The sequence below is a fragment of the Anopheles arabiensis genome, chromosome X (genome assembly GCF_016920715.1).
Source record: "Anopheles arabiensis isolate DONGOLA chromosome X, AaraD3, whole genome shotgun sequence".
In the NCBI taxonomy this organism is placed as follows: Eukaryota; Metazoa; Arthropoda; class Insecta; order Diptera; family Culicidae; genus Anopheles; species Anopheles arabiensis.
In genome coordinates, this window is record NC_053519.1 from 3,249,351 (window position 1) to 3,268,094 (window position 18,744).

The following is an 18,744-nucleotide window of genomic DNA, read 5'->3' on the forward strand; positions in this document are numbered from 1 at the left end:
TACCATACAATAGCCGGAATAGGGCTTCACGCAACCGAGACAGAGCTTCACAACTTCTTCTTCTTCTTTAGCTCAACAACATGTACTCAAAAATAGGACCGACCGTATTGCGTACTGGATGGCTAGCCATGGCAGTCTTATTGTTTAATTGTTTAATTAAATTTTATTGATTTCAGAACAATCTCTTAACAACAGTTGTAAGCTCTCCGATGTCATAATTTGTACCTTTTTCTCCTGAACGCTGCTCACATGGTGCACCGCTTGATGATTTGTACACCCAACAAAACCTTCTTCTTCTTCTTATTCTTCTTCTTCTCATTCTTCTTCTTATTCTTCTTCTTCTTCTTCTTTGGCACAACAAGCGTTGTCGGACAAGGCCTTCATGTACCACTAGTGGGCTTGGCTTTCAATAACTTATTTATTACCATAGCAGGATGGCCAATCCTACGTATGGGGGCATGGTCAATTCGGGATTTGAACTCATGACGGGCATGTTGTTAAGTTGTACGTGTTGAACGTACGTGGCTGTACCGCCGGTCTGGTGAACAAGAGTTTGACACGGCTTTAAACGCTTTTCCGGTAATAATTGACGCTTTGTGATTTTTTGTATTATGTTTGGAGTGTACAAGTAGTGTTAAAATAAAACAAGCCATTGCAATGAGCATACACAACTATGAATGCGATAGTTTTATTTCAAAATATGTGACCTTTGTCGTAGAAGCAAAATTGATCCTTTTCTGAATGTTTCCAATTTGGCTATGAGGCTATGGGTATGACGACCGATCTTTTTTGCTGTTTGAAATGAGGTTCCAAGACGATTGTGGCTGTTGGAAGAATTTTTGTTTTTTTTCTCAAAGAAGATAGAACATGTTCATTCTGAACAGATTTTTGCTTTTTTTGTTACTAGTGGGGTAATACTTTGCAGCAGTCCTAGATTGCCTGGTTCTAATACGGATATTATCGCATGTTCTGACAATTACAATAACCCCACATTAGCGGCTCCTCCCAATGTGCCTACCATTACTGAAGGTACTGGCAATGCTCCTACCATTACTGAAGGTGCACTCAATGTTAAAGTTACTGCCGCTAATCCAGGTGCTCTCAATTCCAATGTTACAGGTGGTACCAACCCTGGTAATCCGGTCAATCCACCTACTAATCCACCCAGACCTCCAAGGGCTGCTACAGGTCCCAATAATCCGCCTTCATAGAAACATTCCCGCAAAAACCGACCCGCTAGAACACATTCGTCCAGACATTCCGACTTCAGCCGCCGGTAACAGGTACCGGTGGTTTCACGGAAACGAGTCTCGTTCGCGTAATTGTTACACTGCACGTACAGACGGTCCAGATGAGGTCCATGTTGCTCACTGTACAATCCGCTTCTCAGCAGAAAACAGCGCGCTAAACAATCAACATCACGCTCCGACGGTTTCCTACCGCCAGCGCACGATCTTCCCATGGTTAATGGTAGCATATTGGCACACTGCAACAATACATCTACCTGCTGCAGATCACTCAGTGGGACGAACTGCGGCGTTACGACGATGTTGCCGTACTGCTCGTAGTAACACCGGAAGGATTCGTACGCACGCTCGCAAACATCGACGTGTGGTGATGGGTGATTGAGACGTTGAGAATTAAGACAATGGTAGGTACGGCGCTCGTAGTCGCAGTCGTCCGGGTCCGGATGGAAGAAGCTCCGCATTGCCGGTTCCTGTACTCCGTGCGTATCATTCCACCAGCCAAGGTTGAGGCCCATGCAACGTACCATACATTGCGTTTGGGTATCGTTCGGATAGATATACTTGTTGTAGACGGCTAGCCGGGCACACGGAATGCCCTGGTAACGGGCACACTCCTCTTGCGCTTGGGCGACACTCTTAAGCTGGTAGTAGTCGTTGTGGCAGTGCGACCCTGCAGCTACAGTAGCAGCCAGCACACATGCCATCGTGATGTACTTCAGTTTAATTGTTGCCATCGTTTGCCGTCACAGAGGAGCTAGAGTTTGACTTGATGGAATCGCCACAGACACTGAGGTATATATACACCTGTGCAGCTTTTTCTGTCATGGGTTCACTGCTAGTGCATCTAGCGCGTTTTAACCAAACGACCAAATAATCAAACAATCGAAATAAAGAACTTCTGAACAGTATAGAAACATAGACACAACGATGCCTAGACGAAACAGTCGTTGCGTAACGCTGTTCGACTAGGCAAACTGGCACGTCTCTGTTGCCTATACGTTTGGCTGAGCACGTTGTCGGAAGTCGTTACACCATCGTTTGCATTAAGTCAGCTTTACCTATACACACAGAATATCGTAGAAGCGTCATAATATTGTTGCATTTGATTATACAATTTTCAGGGCTCTCGAAGTGTACATAGAATCGGGAGGACAGTGCACAATGAGCCAGGAATTGGCGGAACAGCGGTCAGCGCCAGGTGCTTGCGGTTTAGGGGGTCCTCTACGCTATCAGAACGTAGTCATCATCTGGCTACGATGCGATCAGGTTAGACACTGCCATTGATGGGTATTTCGTTGCAATGCATTAAGCTGGTCTGTTTTATTCTTCTTTGTACAGGATATTCTAAACCACCGTTTGGATGCAAGGGTGGACAGTATGGTTGCCCAAGGACTGCTGCCAGAAATACGAGCATTTTATGAATCGTACGTCAAACCCTACGAGTGAGTTGAACTACCATAACTGTGTGTTGTCAATTTCGCCTCCCTAATGGTCGTTTGATCTTGATGCTTTCTCTGTACAGCGCTTGCCAGTTCCATCAGGGCATACTACAAGCCATAGGCTTCAAGGAGTTCGTGAAGTATCTAGAAACGTACGGCCCGGAACAGGATCTCGAGATTCTAGATTACCGTACTGCGACGCTTGAACATCCCCGCCCCAAGCCAACCGGTCTGAGCATGCTGGAGGATTGTCTCGACTACCTGAAACTGGTCACGCGTCGCTATGCCCGCCGTCAGCTCCAGTGGATCCGCAATCGATTCCTGTCCGATATTGGTCGCGAGGTGCCACCAATCTACGCACTAGACACCGGCAATGTCGACCATTGGAAGGTGCAGGTATCCGATCCGGCGTTAGCCATCATCGATGCCATCAAATCTGGACAGCCGTCCCCTGTGCCCTGTGTGCCCAAAATAGCAACAGACCGCGAACGACTGCAAACGGAGCGTACATTCCGCTGCGAAACGTGTCAGCGGGTGTTCATCGGCGAGCATCAATGGCAAATTCACATCCATTCTAAGAAGCATCGAAAGATGACGAAACGCAGCAAAACCCCGAGCACCGATCAACAGACAGGTCCGGTACCTTCGGTAGCCAATTCGGGATAGATACGACAAGTTAGGCAAGGTCTGTCATTGCCTCCGTTTAAAAACTATTGTAAGCATGAACATGCTCTGGAATTACACCCACATCGGGTTATACACTAAACCGGTTTCATTTTTTTTGGCAACAACTTTGATCCACTTTACAACGTCGTCCTTTATTATATATTACTTATATGTACAGATATACGTGACTACGAGAGTGTGAGTGTATATATATACACAGGGTTTACCAGTCCAGTCCAATACAATTTCCCCCTTGTTAATGACAATAGTCTTTTTGAATAGAAACCGCCGTCTACCATTTGATCACACGTCGGATGGTGTAAGCTACTCTGTCCAATTTAATAACACAATTGTCGTCTTCGATTGCACAACGTTCAGATTCGGCAAGAACACTCGTGGACAATGACTCCAAACGTCCTCCCGAATCTAAATGTTTCCTCAATTCCACATTTATTTTCCTTTTTTGCTAATCCTAATCCGTAAGATCCTCCTAATTATACAGATTCTTCCGATTCCTCAGATCCTACCGATCCTACCGATTTCGAAGGTTTTCTTCGTCGTACAGATCTTCCCAATTCTGTAGAACCTTCTCCTGATCCTAAAGAACTTGGCAATGGTAAAGTTTCTCTAGATCCTACAGGTCCTTGTTCCGTTTCTGTAGATCCGACCAATCCTAAAGTTCCTGCCGATTCCAAAGATCCTGAAGGTTTTCTCGTTGGTACAAATCCTTCCATGTCTGCAGAACTTTCTCTTGATGCTGCAGATCCTCTAAATTGGGAAGAACCTTCTCCCGATCCTAAAGATCCTGTCATTCCTAAATGTTCTCTCGATCCTGCAGATCGCTGTTCCGATTGTACAGACTCTCCTAAAGTACTTCCAGATCCTACAGATTCTCCCAATTCGGCAGATCCTTGTCCCGAACCCAAAGAACCTGCCGATCCTACAGATGCTTCCGATGCGGGGAGTGAGCTAACTATTGATATTCCCCCTTCATAGAAACATTCCCGCAAAAACCGACCCGCTAGGACACATTCGTCCTGACATTCCGACTTCAGCCGCTGGTAGCAGGTACCGGTAGTTTCACGGAAACGAGTCTCGTTCGCGTAATTGTTACACTGCACGTACAGACGGTCCAGGTGTGGTCCATGTTGCTCACTGTACAATCCGCTTCTCAGCAGAAAACAGCGCGCTAAACAATCGACATCACGCTTCGACGCTTTCCTACCGCACGATCTTCCCACAGAGAATGGTAGCAAATTGGCACACTGGAATAATACATCTACCTGCTGTAGATCACTCAGTGGGACGAACTGCGGCGTTACGACGATGTTGCCGTAATGCTCGTAGTAACACCGGAAGGATTCGTACGCACGCTCGCAAACATCGACGTGTGGTGATGGGTGATTGAGACGTTGAGAATTAAGACAATGGTAGGTACGGCGCTCGTAGTCGCAGTCGTCCGGGTCCGGATAGAAGAAGCTCCGCATTGCCGATTCCTGTACACCGTGCGTATCATTCCACCAGCCAAGGTTGAGGCCCATGCAACGTACCATACATTGCGTTTGGCTATCGTTCGGATAGATATACTTGTTGTAGACGGCTAGCCGGGCACACGGAATGCCCTGGTAACGGGCACACTCCTCTTGCGCTTGGGCGACACTCTTAAGCTGGTAGTAGTCGTTGTGGCAGTGCGACCCTGCAGCTACAGTAGCAGCCAGCACACATGCCAGCGTGATGTACTTCAGTTTAATTGTTGCCATCGTTTGCCGTCACAGAAAAGCTAATACCTGACTGACTAGAAGTGCTACAAGCTCTGAGGTACATATATACTTTAACAGTTAGTTCGGTTCTGAACTCAAAATTAGTTTCTAAGCGTTTAAACCAAACGACCAGATAATCAAACAATCGAAATAAAGAACTTCTGAACAATATAGACTCTTAGAAAACAACGATGCCTAGACGAAACAGTCGTTGCATAACTCTGTTCGACTTGGCAAATTAGCACGTCTCTGTTGCCTATACGTTTGCCTGAGCACGTTGTCGAAAGTCGTTACACCAATGTTTGTGTGTTTTAGGTATACTTGACTTAATGCAGAGTATCATAGAAGCGTCTTCGTATTGATGCATTTGATTGTTAAATTTTCAGGGCACTCGAAGTGTACATAAAATGGGGGGACAGTGCACAATGAGCCAGGAATTGGCGGAACAACGGTCAGCGCCAGGTGCTTGCGGTTTAGGGGGTCCTCTGCGCTATCAGAACGTAGTCATCATCTGGCTACGTTGCGATCAGGTTAGATACAGCCATTGTTAGGTATTTCGTTGCAATGCATTATGCTGGTCTGTTTTATCCTTCTTTATGCAGGATATTCTAAACCGCCGTTTGGATGCAACAGTGGATAATATATATAGAGTTGGAATACAGAAGACAAGTTAGGCAAGAACTGTCATTGCCACCGTTTAAAAACTATTGTTATCATGAACATGCTCTGGAATTACACCCTCATCGGGCTACACACCACTACACCAGTTTCATTTTGTTTGGCAACAACTTTGATCCACTCTACAACGTCGTCCTTTATTATAAATTACTTATATGTACAGATATACGTGACTACGAGAGTGTGAGTGTATATATATAATATGTATACTGTATTCAACAATTAATACTCTTAGATTAGTATTGTTTCTCTAGATAAACATGGTATTAGTCATGGTTGCACATTATTGTCGTATCTGTCCCGCGGTTTGAAACGTCGCTCGTCGTGTAGCAAGATGCAGCCACGAACACTTGCGGACGGTCCTGATGGAGCGTCCTCCGGGAGCAGCAGGCATCAGGCAACAGGATTATTGTCAGACGTATATTGAACATAAGGCTGATGCCCGTTCGGCTCTCGCTAACTCGCTATTAGTGTGCACGCAGGAGAGCACGTAAATTTGATCTTTGCCTTACTTAGGTGTATCTATGTGTGTGGAGTTTATGTGTGTATGATTCTGTTAAGAACATCCCAACATTAAATAACCGTCAATTGGGAACACATTGATATGCTAAAGTCGGTAGGTTAGCGACAACAAGGTGGACTAGCAGTGCTAATTGATGAATGGAGATTTTCGTTTTTTTGTTTTTTTGTTTTTTGTTGTATAATCTTCAAGTCTTGTCAGTTACGCTCGCCCTCACCTTGGGTGGCGTTTTGCACTGTTCTAGATGGTTTGATTGTTTGTGTTTTCTTCTCTCTCTCTCTCTACTGCTTCTTTTTGCATAGTGTCCGTGTCTTTATGTGTGAGTGGTGGGAGTGTGTTGCCTTTTTTATGTTTAAACACTAAATTCGAACATTCATACTTAAACGCTAGCATAGGATGGCTTTTCTTTTTACGCAACTGTAGATCCATCTAAGGTGTATACGTTGCTGTGTTGCGGGTAAAGGTGTATATATATATATATTGGATGCTTTGCTTGGTGGACGTGGATGTAAGTATGGCTTCAGCGTCGACTAGCTCTTTCAGTTGGTACGTTAGACGTTCCTGTTTTGTCAACCTAACAACAGACAGAATAACAAAAATACAGCTATTTAATGGTTCAATAATAGCACACCGATCTCTGTTATGTGTGTGTGTGTGTCTGTACCTTACGAGTACCTTACGAGCGTAGAGAGAAAAGGTTTGTTCTTTTTTACATGCATTTTGCCCACCGTAAGCAGGCCCCTGCCTACTCCTCCTCGTCCAGTGGCTGTTCGCGCGGACCGTAGATGGGACAGCAGAGTCCCTCGGAACCGTCGGCCCGTATGCAGAACAATGATATTTCAATGTCGGTCGGTTCGTGCGGTACAATACCGTGCACGTCACGCAGCTCCGCCGAAGGGAACCAGGCCGGCTCACTGTCTTCGATCACGTTGATGCCACATAATCTAAAAGAAAAAAAAAGAACGACCGTAGCATCAAATCAGCCTCATACTCTTCAAACTGACCACCACCTACCGCAAGATGGCCACACCGGGAATCCACAGAATGGACACCAGTATCAGCAAGATGGCAACCACTATGCACCAGTGCGGCCACTCGAGCTGATCGGTGGTACCGGTGAGCGCATTCCAGCCCGGGTAGCTACTGCCCTCGGATGCGAGCTCCAGAAAGGAGGCGACCAAAATCGTTATCATTGCGATCGGGGATATGTACTTCCAGCAGAGCATCCAGTAAAGGCTTGGCCGCGAACCTGTCATCAGCTCGATGTCGTCCGCGAACCTGAAAAGCACGTGGAGCGTGTAAATGCAAGGGACGGAGCAATGGAGCGGTACCGCTTACACGAACCTTTTCAGCCCGTATATGTAGCTGACACCGATGCATTCGAAAAACGCAATTATAAGCAATGTGTAGCTGCCGGCGAAGCTGTCCATCAGCTGGAAGATGTAGCTACCGGCACCGTTGGCAAAGCACAGGGACAGTACACAACAGGACATGCACAGGGCCTGCGAAAACAAACATGTATGTGAATGACTCCGTTCGCGGTATTGGACATCTTCAGTAATCATAGAATATTGGACTGGATTGGATTGAATCTTCGAGTATTGGACATTTTCAGAACTCGTAGGTATTTGACTGGTTTGGTTTGGGTCTTCAAATATTGGATATCTTTTGGCATCGTAATATTCGAACTGGATTAAAATGGATCTTCAGGTATTGGACATCTTCTGGTATGTTGGATATTAAACTTCTTCTTCGTCTTTTTTTGGCATAACAACCGTTGTCGGGCCAAGGCCTGTCTATACCAATATTGGGGGTTTGGATTTCAGTGACTTATTGGTTACCCATAGCAGGATACTCAATCCTACGTATGGGAGTACGGTCCATTCGGGTCTTGGACCCATGATGGGCATATTGTTAAATTTTACGAGATGACAACTGTTCCACGAGACCGGCACAATTGAACTGGGTTGGATTAAATCCTCAACAATTGACGATGTTGTGGAATCCTAGATATTGGACTGGATTGGATTGTATTGTGAGGTATTGGAGAGTTTCTGAATAGTGGACATTGGACTGGGTTGAATATACAGGTATTGGGCATCTTAGGGCATAGCGGGTATTGGTTTGGATTAGGTGGGATACTCCTCATAGAGTTGTGGAATGGTAGATATTAGACTGGATTGGTTTGGATCTTCAAAAATGGGAGATCTTCAGCCATTGTGGGTATAGGGCTGGATTGAAATGGATCTTCAGGTATTGGACATGATCTGTAATCGTGGATATTGGACTGGATTGGATTGAATCTTCACGTATTGAACATGACTCATATAGTATAGCACATCTTCGCTACGCATTACCCCGGTGATCATCTCCTTCGGCACGTTGGGGAACAGCTTCATATCCATCAGCGAGGTACTGACGCCCTCCAGCGTGCCGAACTGTGAATCGATACCGAGCGTGAACAGCATCAGAAAGAACAGAACGGCCCATAGCTGCGCCGCCGGGAACTGGTTGATCGCTTCGGTGAAGATGATGAATGCTAACCCGGTACCGGATGCGCTCTGCATGAGAAGATGTGGAAAAACCGAAATTATAGTAAACGAACTTGATCGATGCAATCGGCGGGATGTTACATTTTCCAGCTCCTTTTGCAGATCGCAAACAGGTAAGAGGTCGTGCGACTTGTTCTGACGTATCATCTCCGAGCGCTCCTCGACGCAACTGTCATAGATGGAGGTGGCCTGTGAACGATGAGGTTGGATGTAGAACAGGTATTGGGAAAAAAAAACCCCGATAAACTCTGTATCGGAGTAATGCATTCAAGAGAAGGTCGAGCTACCTTGAAGCCGATGACTGAAAATACAACCACACCGGCAAACATAGACGTGGAGCAGTTGGTAACGGACACGACGAGCGCATCCCGGTAGCAGTTGTTGTTGGCCGGATTGTAGGAGCTGAAGGCGATCAGCCCTCCGAACGCTAGCCCGAGCGAGAAGAAAATCTGCGTACCGGCCTCCAACCAGACAACCGGTTCCAGAATCGATTCCCACCGTGGTGTGAACAGGTGTGCGATGCCGTCCGATGCGCCTTGAATCAATAGAAGAAGAAGTAAAAAAAAAGTGTTGTTAAGTGCTGCACGAGAAGCACCAGCACGGCCTTGAGAGGGTGCTTACCCTTGAGGGTGATGCCGCGGAAGAAGAATATGATCAGCACGACGTACGGGAAGATGGCCGTGATGTAGACGATCTTGCTCGACTCGGTAATGCCCTGCACCATGCACAGGTAGACGAGCGACCAGGCGGTGATGAGGGCCAGCGCGACCGTGTAGTTGATCTCCTCCGGCTCGTTGACGCTCGGCGACACCTGGAGCGTTTCGCGATACCAGTAGTACTTGGTCGGCGACGACACCACACACTCCGGCTCGATGTCGTAGGTGAAGTTCTTGAACAGCCGCTTCGGACATTCGGCCCACGGCAGCGGCGTTTCGAAGCTGTGCAGCAGATAGATCAGGCACCAGGCAATGATGGTGTTGTAGTAGAGCGCCACGATGTAGCTGACGAAGGCGGAGGAGATGCCGATACCGCCGAGATAGGCGGACACCTCGTGCCACACACCGATCGCACCCTTGCGCAGGCGTTGCCCGATCGCGAGCTCCAGGTAGAAGATTGGCAGGCCCTGCAGCAGCAGCATTACGAAGTACGGCACCAGGAACGCACCGCCGCCATTTTTCTGCGCCAGATACGGGAAGCGCCACACGTTACCAAGCCCAACGGCGTACCTGGGGAGAGAGAGAAAGAGAAAAAGAAAGAGAGAGAGCGAGCGTTAGTCTTACTACATCGTATGTCGAAGGTAGTATTGGGTATATCTGATTCAGATTCATGAATTTGAATGAATCTTTGATTCCGAATTTCTATTGGAAAGATTCGTGAATCACAAGGGATTCATAAATCTCCAAAGATTCAGCTTCAGAGGTTGAGCTTCTTATTATTCTTCTTCTTGGCGTAACAATCTACGTGCTCATGCAAGAGTCAGGCTTTTGAGACTTGTTGGCAAGTACCTTCTTTCGACATTCATGAATCCTTAGAGAATCAAGAATCTTTGAATCCTTGGAGATTCATGATTCCTTGAAGATTAATGAATCCTTGCAGGTTAATGAAGCTTTGGAGATTCACGAATCTTTAGGGATTCGATTCGAGATGCGAATCACTCGTCGCTGGAGATTCATATGAATGCGTCCACTCGAAAGATTCATGAAACCCAACACCAGTCGAAGCAGCAGACATCTAGCAGAGGACTATACACTACCCAATGGTGGCGAGCAGGAACGTCCACTTGCTGTCCCAGCTTTCCCGCTCGTCTTCCGGCCGCTCGGCGATGGCGGCCTCCTGCTGTTGCTGCTGCGACACGATGGACGCCTGCATGGCGAGCTTGCGCGCCTCCTTGCCCGGTGGCCCCGTCCCGGACGGTCCAATGTCCAGGATGCGCGCCATCGGTGGATCATCGTCGCTGATGAACGCCTGGTTCGTCGCACCGTACACCACATTCTGCGAGCCGTTCTCCGCCCGCACCAGCCGGCTGCGCAGTTCCTGTGAGCGGAATGTGTCGCACAGTTAGCTCTCTGTCTCTTTCTCTCTATGTGTGTGTCTCTCTCTCTCTGTGCCACTGTGCCCGTCCCCATGCGTCCCCCAAAAACCTACTCTCAGCTCGAGCTCATCTAGGCTGCGAACGGTCGCCTGCTGGATCAAATCCCGGGAGCTCTGCCTGCGGAACAGATGGGCAGTGTTGGCCATCACACCCACCAGCCACACGCTACCGGGGAGGCGGCCGGGAGGGAAAGCAAACGGGCAGGGAAGGGGAGGGAGGAGGTGTGGTGGAGTACCGACGCGACGGAACCCGCGCTGGAAGTGTGCAACAAAGGGCTGTCGCTAACGCTGAAACGCGTGGACTCTGTTACGGGTTCCGTTCGCCTGCTCGGTTACTGCGTGCGTGTGTGCGTGTGTGACTTTGGGTGTGTATGTGTGTGTGCGGGAACGCGTTCAGGCTAGGTTTGTGCAGGCAGTTCGTGCATGGCGTGCTCCAGCAGACTGCTCCACCGATCAGGACGACTCTGCGTGTTGTGCTGGTGGTGGTCGTGGTGGTGATGGTGCAGATGCAAATACAGGCGTGTGCAATGGTGTGCGGGTGTGCAGACAGGTGCAGAAATTACCGGTTGATGCAGTGTGACCATTCGACGCAAATGAAACAGAAAACAAGAGAAAAAGAGAAACAGAGAAAGAAAAATGACAAACAAAATGCTAAATAAGGACGAGTGTTTGCGAGGTGTTATTAAGGTGATTGTGGTTAAACTTGTGTTGCACGAAGAGCTGTCAGCTGGGATTACACATCGTTCTGATCTCAATAAATCGGCTGCCTTTTTTGTTGTAAATTCTGAATTCACTTCTGAAGCGTACGATGGCGGCGGTACATGACACACGCCACGTGACAGGATCTCCAACACGTGCTGCTGCCCACGGGGAGTGTATTTTTCAGCACAAAAAAAAAAACCAATGCATAATCAAGCCTTCGCTTTGATCAAACGAACGCAATGTAATTTGTTTTATTTTTCCCACATCCGTATCAAACGAAGCGTCCGTACAGCGAAATACGCGGCGAAGCCCACAAACCGTTCGCGAAACACAGGGGTCGGTGCAAAGCAAAACAAAAATGACAAATGGGCAAATGGGCTTTAGCCATGTTGCGAAATCAACGGTTTTTTTTTCCCCCATCAAAGTTCGAAGAAGAGGAAAAGACAAAAAAAAAACAGTGTACAACCCAAGTCCCAACCGTCGTGGAACGCACCATCGCACCACGGTAGCAGACCAAAATCAGGCCCATCTGAAAGTAGAGCGGATTATCGGGACTCGCGCGTAGTTGGGTCAGGAAAAATCAATACATTGAACGCTGCTCGGATGATCGGTTTGTGAGCAGCGGCAGCAGCAGCAGCGTGCAACAAAACACCGCGTCGCGTCGCGTTACAGGTGCGAACAGGTGCGAAAGCGCGACGCGGCTGCAGGCGAGGGCAGAATCGCACACGCAGCGCTGCGTGTACAGGAGGAGCCTTCCTTTCCAGGACGCTCGAACAGCGCTGGGTACTGCACGGAAAAAGGCTAAGAGGTTTTTGTGTTGTTACATAACACCTCTAGTGTCACGCCTTCTAACGCCACTCCGCGCGCGACCACTGCGTTTCTCTGGGGGCACGGTGAAATCGTTTGGGATTTGTAATCCGACGGTGCTCTCGGTGCAGTGGTACTGGTTGATAGGATCGCATGCTTCATGCTGATTGCTGTTGATGAGGGTGGAAGGTGCAAAACCCGTGGCCCCAAGCGGGTCCACAAAGCGCAGCGCAGTTGTTACCCGTTTCCGCGCGACTGTTGCACGACGCTCCGGACTGGCAGATCATGTGATTGGTACACTGACACACACACACTCAGACACTTGTGCGAGCGTTTTTCCCGTTTTTCCTGACCTGTCTCTGGCAGGGCCTACTTCCTCGCTGAGAGGAAAAACCCCGCAAATGGCCCCAAAAGCCTGGAGGTAAACGACACACACACGGGTTCGTGGACAGAGACGTCCCGCTTAGCTGGGTGGTGGTGGTGGTCCTTTCCCGGTGCAAAAGAGCCTCCCTCCCCCAAAAAAACGGCGATGGCCAACCTGTCCGTACACACGCGGGCGCGTTCACTTTCCCCAACGACAAACGAAAGGCAACTGTAAGCGCCAACGGACGGGAGTTCAAGCTTTTCCCGACCTGCCTGGGGCCAATCTGCTCCAGTGGGAAAGCCGTCGCGAGCGAGAGAGAGAGAAAGAGAGTGGCTGTGTGCGTGTGCGTGTGTGTGTGTGTGTGTGTTGTGGGGGAGAAAACTGTTCAAGGTGTACGAGCAGGAAGCGAGCACGAGACAGCTCCTGTAATGTTGTTTGGCCAGAGTGCCGGAGTGGGCAAGCCAAACAGGACGATCTCTCGCCAAGCGTGGGAGGAAAGGTTTACAGCAAAGAGAAATAGAGAGAGAGAGAGAAAGTCTGTCTGTTCGTCCTTCCAGGATTACAGTGTCTTCGGATCAGCGCTCTGATTCCCGACCCGATAGCGAAGAAGTTCGACCGCCGAAGCAGAGCAGAAATACAAAACGAGAGCAGCACAGCGGGAACGAGAAAGGGGCAGAACTTCTGGAGTGATAATTTTTTCCTTCCTCGCCGTGTTTAATTGCAAGTAATTACAATTCATGCCTGCTCGCAAATGGTGAGAAGATTGGCAGATTTGAATTTGGGTTTTCTTCACCCCAACTGCACCTGATGTGGTGTTTAGGGAAGTGTCTTTTGTTGTGAAGCTTTTTCCACAATAATGGGACATGTCTTGTGCTATGCCGTTGTGTAAAAGTTCACTACAAGGCGGTATTCCAACCAAGTAGTGGGAGTACCACTTCTTGCTTGTACTGTGCTATGCTAACAGTCGCGCTAACTGCAGGGTTTGGCATACTTTGGCAGCGTTTGAAGAAAACAAATTGAAAGTATTGAAGAACCTGGCCGCAGGACCTCGTTCACCTCGTTCTTTGTGGCAAACTTATCTATTGTGATATATTGGTCAAAAAATTAATAGTTTAATGATGTTTTTAAATACTAAACACATAACAAGAAAAAAAAACAGCAATACAATCGCAAAATGAGTTTAATCCGCTTTAGTGATATAATCTATTTTTTTAATTGAGTTTGACAAGTCTTTGTGATGTGTTGAAAATCATGTGTAAAAACTGAAATTTCATTTCCATCATACAGGGTTTTCCAAGTCACTTTCAAATGTAAACATTGATATTCAGCGCGTGCAACATGTTAATCGACATCAATCTGATATTTCATTTGCATCATAATAATTTTTAATTTCTTGAGTATGATTTTCAACACGACTGAGTTTGACAGTTCTTTTTTATGTGTTGAAAATCATGTAATGAAACTAAAATTTCATGTTGAAACAAATACACCATTTAACAGCTGTTGAAAAACTTCTTGGCTGCGGTGAATAAGTATGTGCCCTGTAATTTTTTTTTATTTCTTCAGCATGATTTTCAACACTTCAACGGACTGCTGTCATCGTTTTTTGACGCGGGGTTTGAAACCGGATCGCATCACCCGGTGGCAGTTGAGTGTTGAAAATCACGCTGAAATTAAAAATGATTAGGATGACAATGGAAATATCAGATCGATGTGGAATAACATATTGCACGCGATGAATAACAACTTTTACATTCGAAACTGATTTGGAGAACCCTGTATGAAAATGAAAAACAATTACCTACTTTTGCCAACGGTGCTCTTTTTTCAGCTCTTTCCTTAAGTTTAGATTTTTGTGCAGAAGATACGTTTGACAAAAAGGGTAAGTGTACCAATCGAGCCTATAGCACCAATTATGGATGGAACTCTAAAACAGTCAATTTGCGTACTGAAACCACGGATGGAGTTTTATTTATTTAAAAAATGATTATTTTAACACATTTGTGCATCATTAGTTCCACACTGGCCACTTCCGTTTGTTAAATATCACCCTTTTAACAGCCCTGTAAGATGTTAGCCATTTTCAAACGCCTAACCATAATGTCCAATTTACCAAATGTCGCAGTGTATCATGAATGCTTTGTTCACAACTGTCGTTTTGGTCGTAGTGTGTAGTTTACAAATGAACAAATCGAATCGAATCAATTCCAGCAAAATAATGCAGCCTTGAATGAACTTCAACCGAAAAGAGCGAAATCTGAACGCTGCTAATATCGTCCTATTGCCAAGTGCGCTCTTGTTCTTCCCTGATCGATAGTTAGGGCAAGTATTGGCCAGAAGTATCTTCAAGATAGTTGCACATTGGCTACGATTCTTCATTTAAATCAATTTAAATATACCATCCTGATTTACGCTTCTCTGTGTCTCGTGCTGATAAGGTAGGGATAGCTTCCAGGGACTGTTACTTCGGGATAGCTTCCACGGTGATATAAATGATTATCAGAAGATATGAAGTGTGTCCTGACACGGTGTTATCAGTAGGATAAGAAAATAACATTTTAGATCTTTCGAGGATTCACCCCATCAATTGTGCGATTAAGTGAGCGTGGTTATCAATGCAACCAGTGATACAAAACGGATATTTGAAACACTTACTTCTTTAATGGTGTTTACATACTCATTTGCCTGCAGTGAACTTATTATTATTTTATATTATTTAAAAAAATGCCTATCATTTAAAACAAAATGACTTTTGGTTTAAATATCCTCAAGTTTTGACCCACAGTCACAATTGGTACAGCTGCAGCAAATTAATTGGAACACTACAGCCATAATTGATACCTTGAGATGCATTTTTAACTATTTAGATACACACTGAGTCAAAATAAAAAATATTCTCGTGTTCTACACATTGTAGACTTTAAGAAAACATGTAGACTTTTAAAATGTTTCCCAATAATTATTTTTACAGCAGTAAAATTGGCATCTTGATGATATAAAATAGCCATAATTGGTACGCTTACCCTATTAGTTTTTAAATTAAACTAGAAACTTATCCTGGGAAACCACAAAATCATCCATCTCGTGATGATAAGAGGCGTCCGACTTTAGGGGGCTAAATATTTTTACTGAAAGACATTTGTTTTGCGCGAAGTTTGTGTAAACTACTTTTTAAATGTTAGTAAAATTTAACAAGCATTGAAGATTTGAAAAAAATATTCACAAAACTCATATGCAGCCGTCTAATGGAAAGCATTCGCGTATATCGAATTTCATGTTACTGCAGATATTTACTGTAGTTTGAACTAAAATTTAAAAAAAAATCTGATGCAAATTGTTGTCTGTTTACAAAAAAAATCCCATCACTTCTTGCCGTAAGTAATCTAGCAATGGTTTTCCTAATAATTATATTTTCATTTTAAATTACACTAAAAAAACTCCCCCATAACGACAACCAGTGCCTTAAAGCACCTGTGGAAGCGATGGAGCGACTGTGTGAAACGTTCCTAGAGTAGACTAAGACAAACAACTATATTTATTCTTTACTCGATGCAGTCCAGTGCAGTGCGAGTCAATTTGAAATTAAGCTTGAGTTTTAATCTCGTCCTAGTCGAATTTTGTTATCAAACTAGTTTGCTTACCTCAACGCACGAACGCCATCAAACACATCCTACGCCAACCAGCAATGGCTCAGCGGTAATTGGTTTATTGTGAAACTATCGTAGCCAGGGTTGAGGTGAAGTGCTTTGATGAGAGAATTGCCACGAGACGTGCTACTGCGCCTTTCAAACCTTCCGTTTCCCGCAGCTGGGCGGCTCCTGCCCTCTGTCCATGCAGGTACAGCGCACTGGCGGCAAGCTTTATCTCGTGCAGCTCAAGATCTAGGGCAAACAGTAGGCCCAGTGCTTGGTCGAGATAAATGCACGACCTCTGGAGCTGCGTCTGCTGCTGTTCCGCCGCTGCCGTGTTGATTGCAAGAAACTGGTCGAGTTTACGACGGGTCTGCTTTGCTTCCGCCATTAGCGTCGTCAGTCTGTCGGATGCATCCGCTCTAAAAATGGTTTAAATTTGTCATTAATGGCATTTCATGGATCTTGTATGTAAATTCAAAAGTATTAACAACTTACATCCCCTTGGTGCAGTGGAAAAACTGCTTGCTATCTGCTACCTCATTGGCTATTCGGAGCTCAGTGGCAATGCTAGGTGGAAGTTCGCTAGTCACCGCGCTAGAAAATAATTAAATAATATTAAAAAGCTTTCTTTTCGATTCAACATTACTTGCCACTGCTTACCACAGCGAACTGAAGTTGCACCGCTTTGTGTCCTTTAATGCAGTGCTGGCAGAACACACTTCCCCTAGCAGTGTCGGTAGTTCGGAGGCAATCCTTAAAAGCATTTTATCCACGTTTTCCAACGCTCGTTCACGCTCGTTTTCTGGGTATTCTAACTTAGTCATTATACTATTATGGTATTAAGCACGAAAGCGCTAGGGCTAGGCAGTTAAGACAATCGTTCTCGCTTCGCCTCTGCAGCCGGCGTTTTTTCGTTCGAGCTGATGGATTGCAAGCACTGCCGGGATTCGTCGTTGGCCGCTCGTTTCTTGCGCGTGAAGCACCTACGCTGTGGCTTAGGGGTCAGGTATAAGCACGTGCTTTGTTGATCCGCCTGAAAGCGAATATCGTCAATTGGTTAATCTTCTTCAGAAGGCAATCCATATGCTGGCGTAATCATACCGGAGGGACTTTGTTTTCTTGCTGCATGCTAGCTGCAATCGCTCAAATGCATATGTTGGCCTTTAAACTGTCTGCTAGAAAAGATTTTAGTGCACTTGCTCTTATACTTTTTCTTTAATTTTTGGTTGGAATAACTACAATTAATCTAAATCACGAGCGGCATCTGAAGCAGTACGATCCGATGGAAACGCACACTTTGTTTACGATTGTAGGCTAGCTGTCAAACGGTGCTTCCCATCTGGGCAATGCGCAGTGTTGTCAAACCCAAATTACCCAAGCACAAAATCCGGCTATATGACATTTAGCAAGGGTACATGGAACTGGTTTGCTAATGCCAATTAGCGCCATCTAGCGGCAACTAGCGTAACATATATTTTGAGTCATCAAACAAGCTATTATTGCGTAAGTCATATTCAATCAGTTTTTTGATCGCTTTGTGAAGTTGAAACGGATGAAATTCAATCGTAACAGATTGTTCGATACAGTGCAAAACATTTCCCAACCGGTTTAAGCACAACAATTGTGAAAAATCGCAATTTTTCGGAGCGGCTAAGAATTATGATACTACACGTAACCTTGAACATAGCGTTGAAGTGGTTAAAATTGCAAAATAAATTTCTCTTGTGCAAAAATCTGTAGGATGGTTAAGGCCGATGCCAGACACACCGAAAAACCACTGAAAAGTAAAACATAAACAGATGAAATATTCCAAATGCCAAACCCAAGTGCCGTAATTTTACTAAACGGCTACTAAACGGGTTCTAAACGACTCAAGCTCTCAATCCTACGACTTTAAACTCTCAAAGGAATATAAAAAGACTTCGTTTAGAAGACGGTAAACGACTGATGCATTCTAACAATAGCACAAGAGCTGGTGGCGCCATCTATTGGTGGAATTTGCCACACAGTGGAGCTTTCCTCGTTTTGAGAGCGTTCTGCTTCCCTCAATGCTATTTTATGGTTCCGCATTGAAGTTGTGCATCGCTAGAACTAGAACGGCGATATGATTGTTTATATACTAAACTCCAGTGTAAACTATCAGAACTGAAGCTAGTGAGATTTGAGTAATGGTCGTACATGTTGAAACTCATGTCTTTTTTGACCACACGGAAACTTAGGTCATATATGCCATGATGAGATAGAAGGTAGGCGAAACACTTTACAAGATAAGGCCAGCAATATAAA

General features: G+C 45.7%; 4 protein-coding genes across 9 annotated transcripts in view; 1 reads left to right on the forward strand and 3 right to left on the reverse strand.

Moving 5' to 3' along the window:
• The window catches only part of LOC120905495 (tRNA dimethylallyltransferase), a 68,463-nt gene extending 64,848 nt beyond the window's left edge, over positions 1 to 3,615 (forward strand). The window contains exons 4-6 of the mRNA XM_040316334.1: positions 2,369 to 2,513; positions 2,586 to 2,689; positions 2,770 to 3,615. Of these exons, the coding sequence (XP_040172268.1) occupies positions 2,369 to 2,513; positions 2,586 to 2,689; positions 2,770 to 3,352 (832 nt within the window). The 3' untranslated portion in view covers positions 3,353 to 3,615. The remainder of the gene's footprint in view (positions 1 to 2,368; positions 2,514 to 2,585; positions 2,690 to 2,769) is intronic.
• On the reverse strand, positions 659 to 1,982 carry LOC120905498 (general odorant-binding protein 45-like). Its single transcript, XM_040316338.1, has one exon. It carries the CDS (start codon positions 1,979 to 1,981, stop codon positions 977 to 979), a length of 1,005 nt encoding a protein of 334 aa, XP_040172272.1. The 5' UTR covers position 1,982; the 3' UTR covers positions 659 to 976.
• Positions 3,616 to 3,779: 164 nt separating the features above from the next.
• On the reverse strand, positions 3,780 to 5,724 carry LOC120905496 (general odorant-binding protein 45-like). Its single transcript, XM_040316336.1, has one exon. The coding sequence runs from the start codon at positions 5,110 to 5,112 to the stop codon at positions 3,847 to 3,849; it is 1,266 nt and encodes a 421-aa protein (XP_040172270.1). The 5' UTR covers positions 5,113 to 5,724; the 3' UTR covers positions 3,780 to 3,846.
• Positions 5,725 to 5,884: 160 nt separating this feature from the next.
• On the reverse strand, positions 5,885 to 17,752 carry LOC120905494 (sodium-dependent neutral amino acid transporter B(0)AT3). 6 transcript variants are annotated; one of them, XM_040316330.1, is made up of 13 exons: positions 17,560 to 17,752; positions 17,119 to 17,491; positions 16,954 to 17,052; positions 16,468 to 16,877; positions 11,008 to 11,429; positions 10,616 to 10,896; positions 9,484 to 10,088; positions 9,150 to 9,397; positions 8,668 to 9,051; positions 7,655 to 7,812; positions 7,325 to 7,588; positions 6,975 to 7,254; positions 5,885 to 6,884 (listed from the first exon to the last, which is right to left on the reverse strand). In XM_040316330.1, exons 5-12 carry the CDS (start codon positions 11,098 to 11,100, stop codon positions 7,056 to 7,058), a joined length of 2,232 nt encoding a protein of 743 aa, XP_040172264.1. In that variant the 5' UTR covers positions 11,101 to 11,429; positions 16,468 to 16,877; positions 16,954 to 17,052; positions 17,119 to 17,491; positions 17,560 to 17,752; the 3' UTR covers positions 5,885 to 6,884; positions 6,975 to 7,055. The 6 variants fall into 6 exon arrangements, with proteins under 6 accessions (XP_040172264.1, XP_040172266.1, XP_040172265.1 ...); XM_040316332.1 differs by lacking the exons at positions 16,468 to 16,877; positions 16,954 to 17,052; positions 17,119 to 17,491; positions 17,560 to 17,752 and adding an exon at positions 12,704 to 13,257 and having other exon boundaries at positions 8,668 to 8,871; positions 8,944 to 9,051; XM_040316331.1 differs by lacking the exons at positions 16,468 to 16,877; positions 16,954 to 17,052; positions 17,119 to 17,491; positions 17,560 to 17,752 and adding an exon at positions 12,704 to 13,270 and having other exon boundaries at positions 6,986 to 7,254.
• Between the last annotated feature and the right edge of the window lie 992 nt (positions 17,753 to 18,744).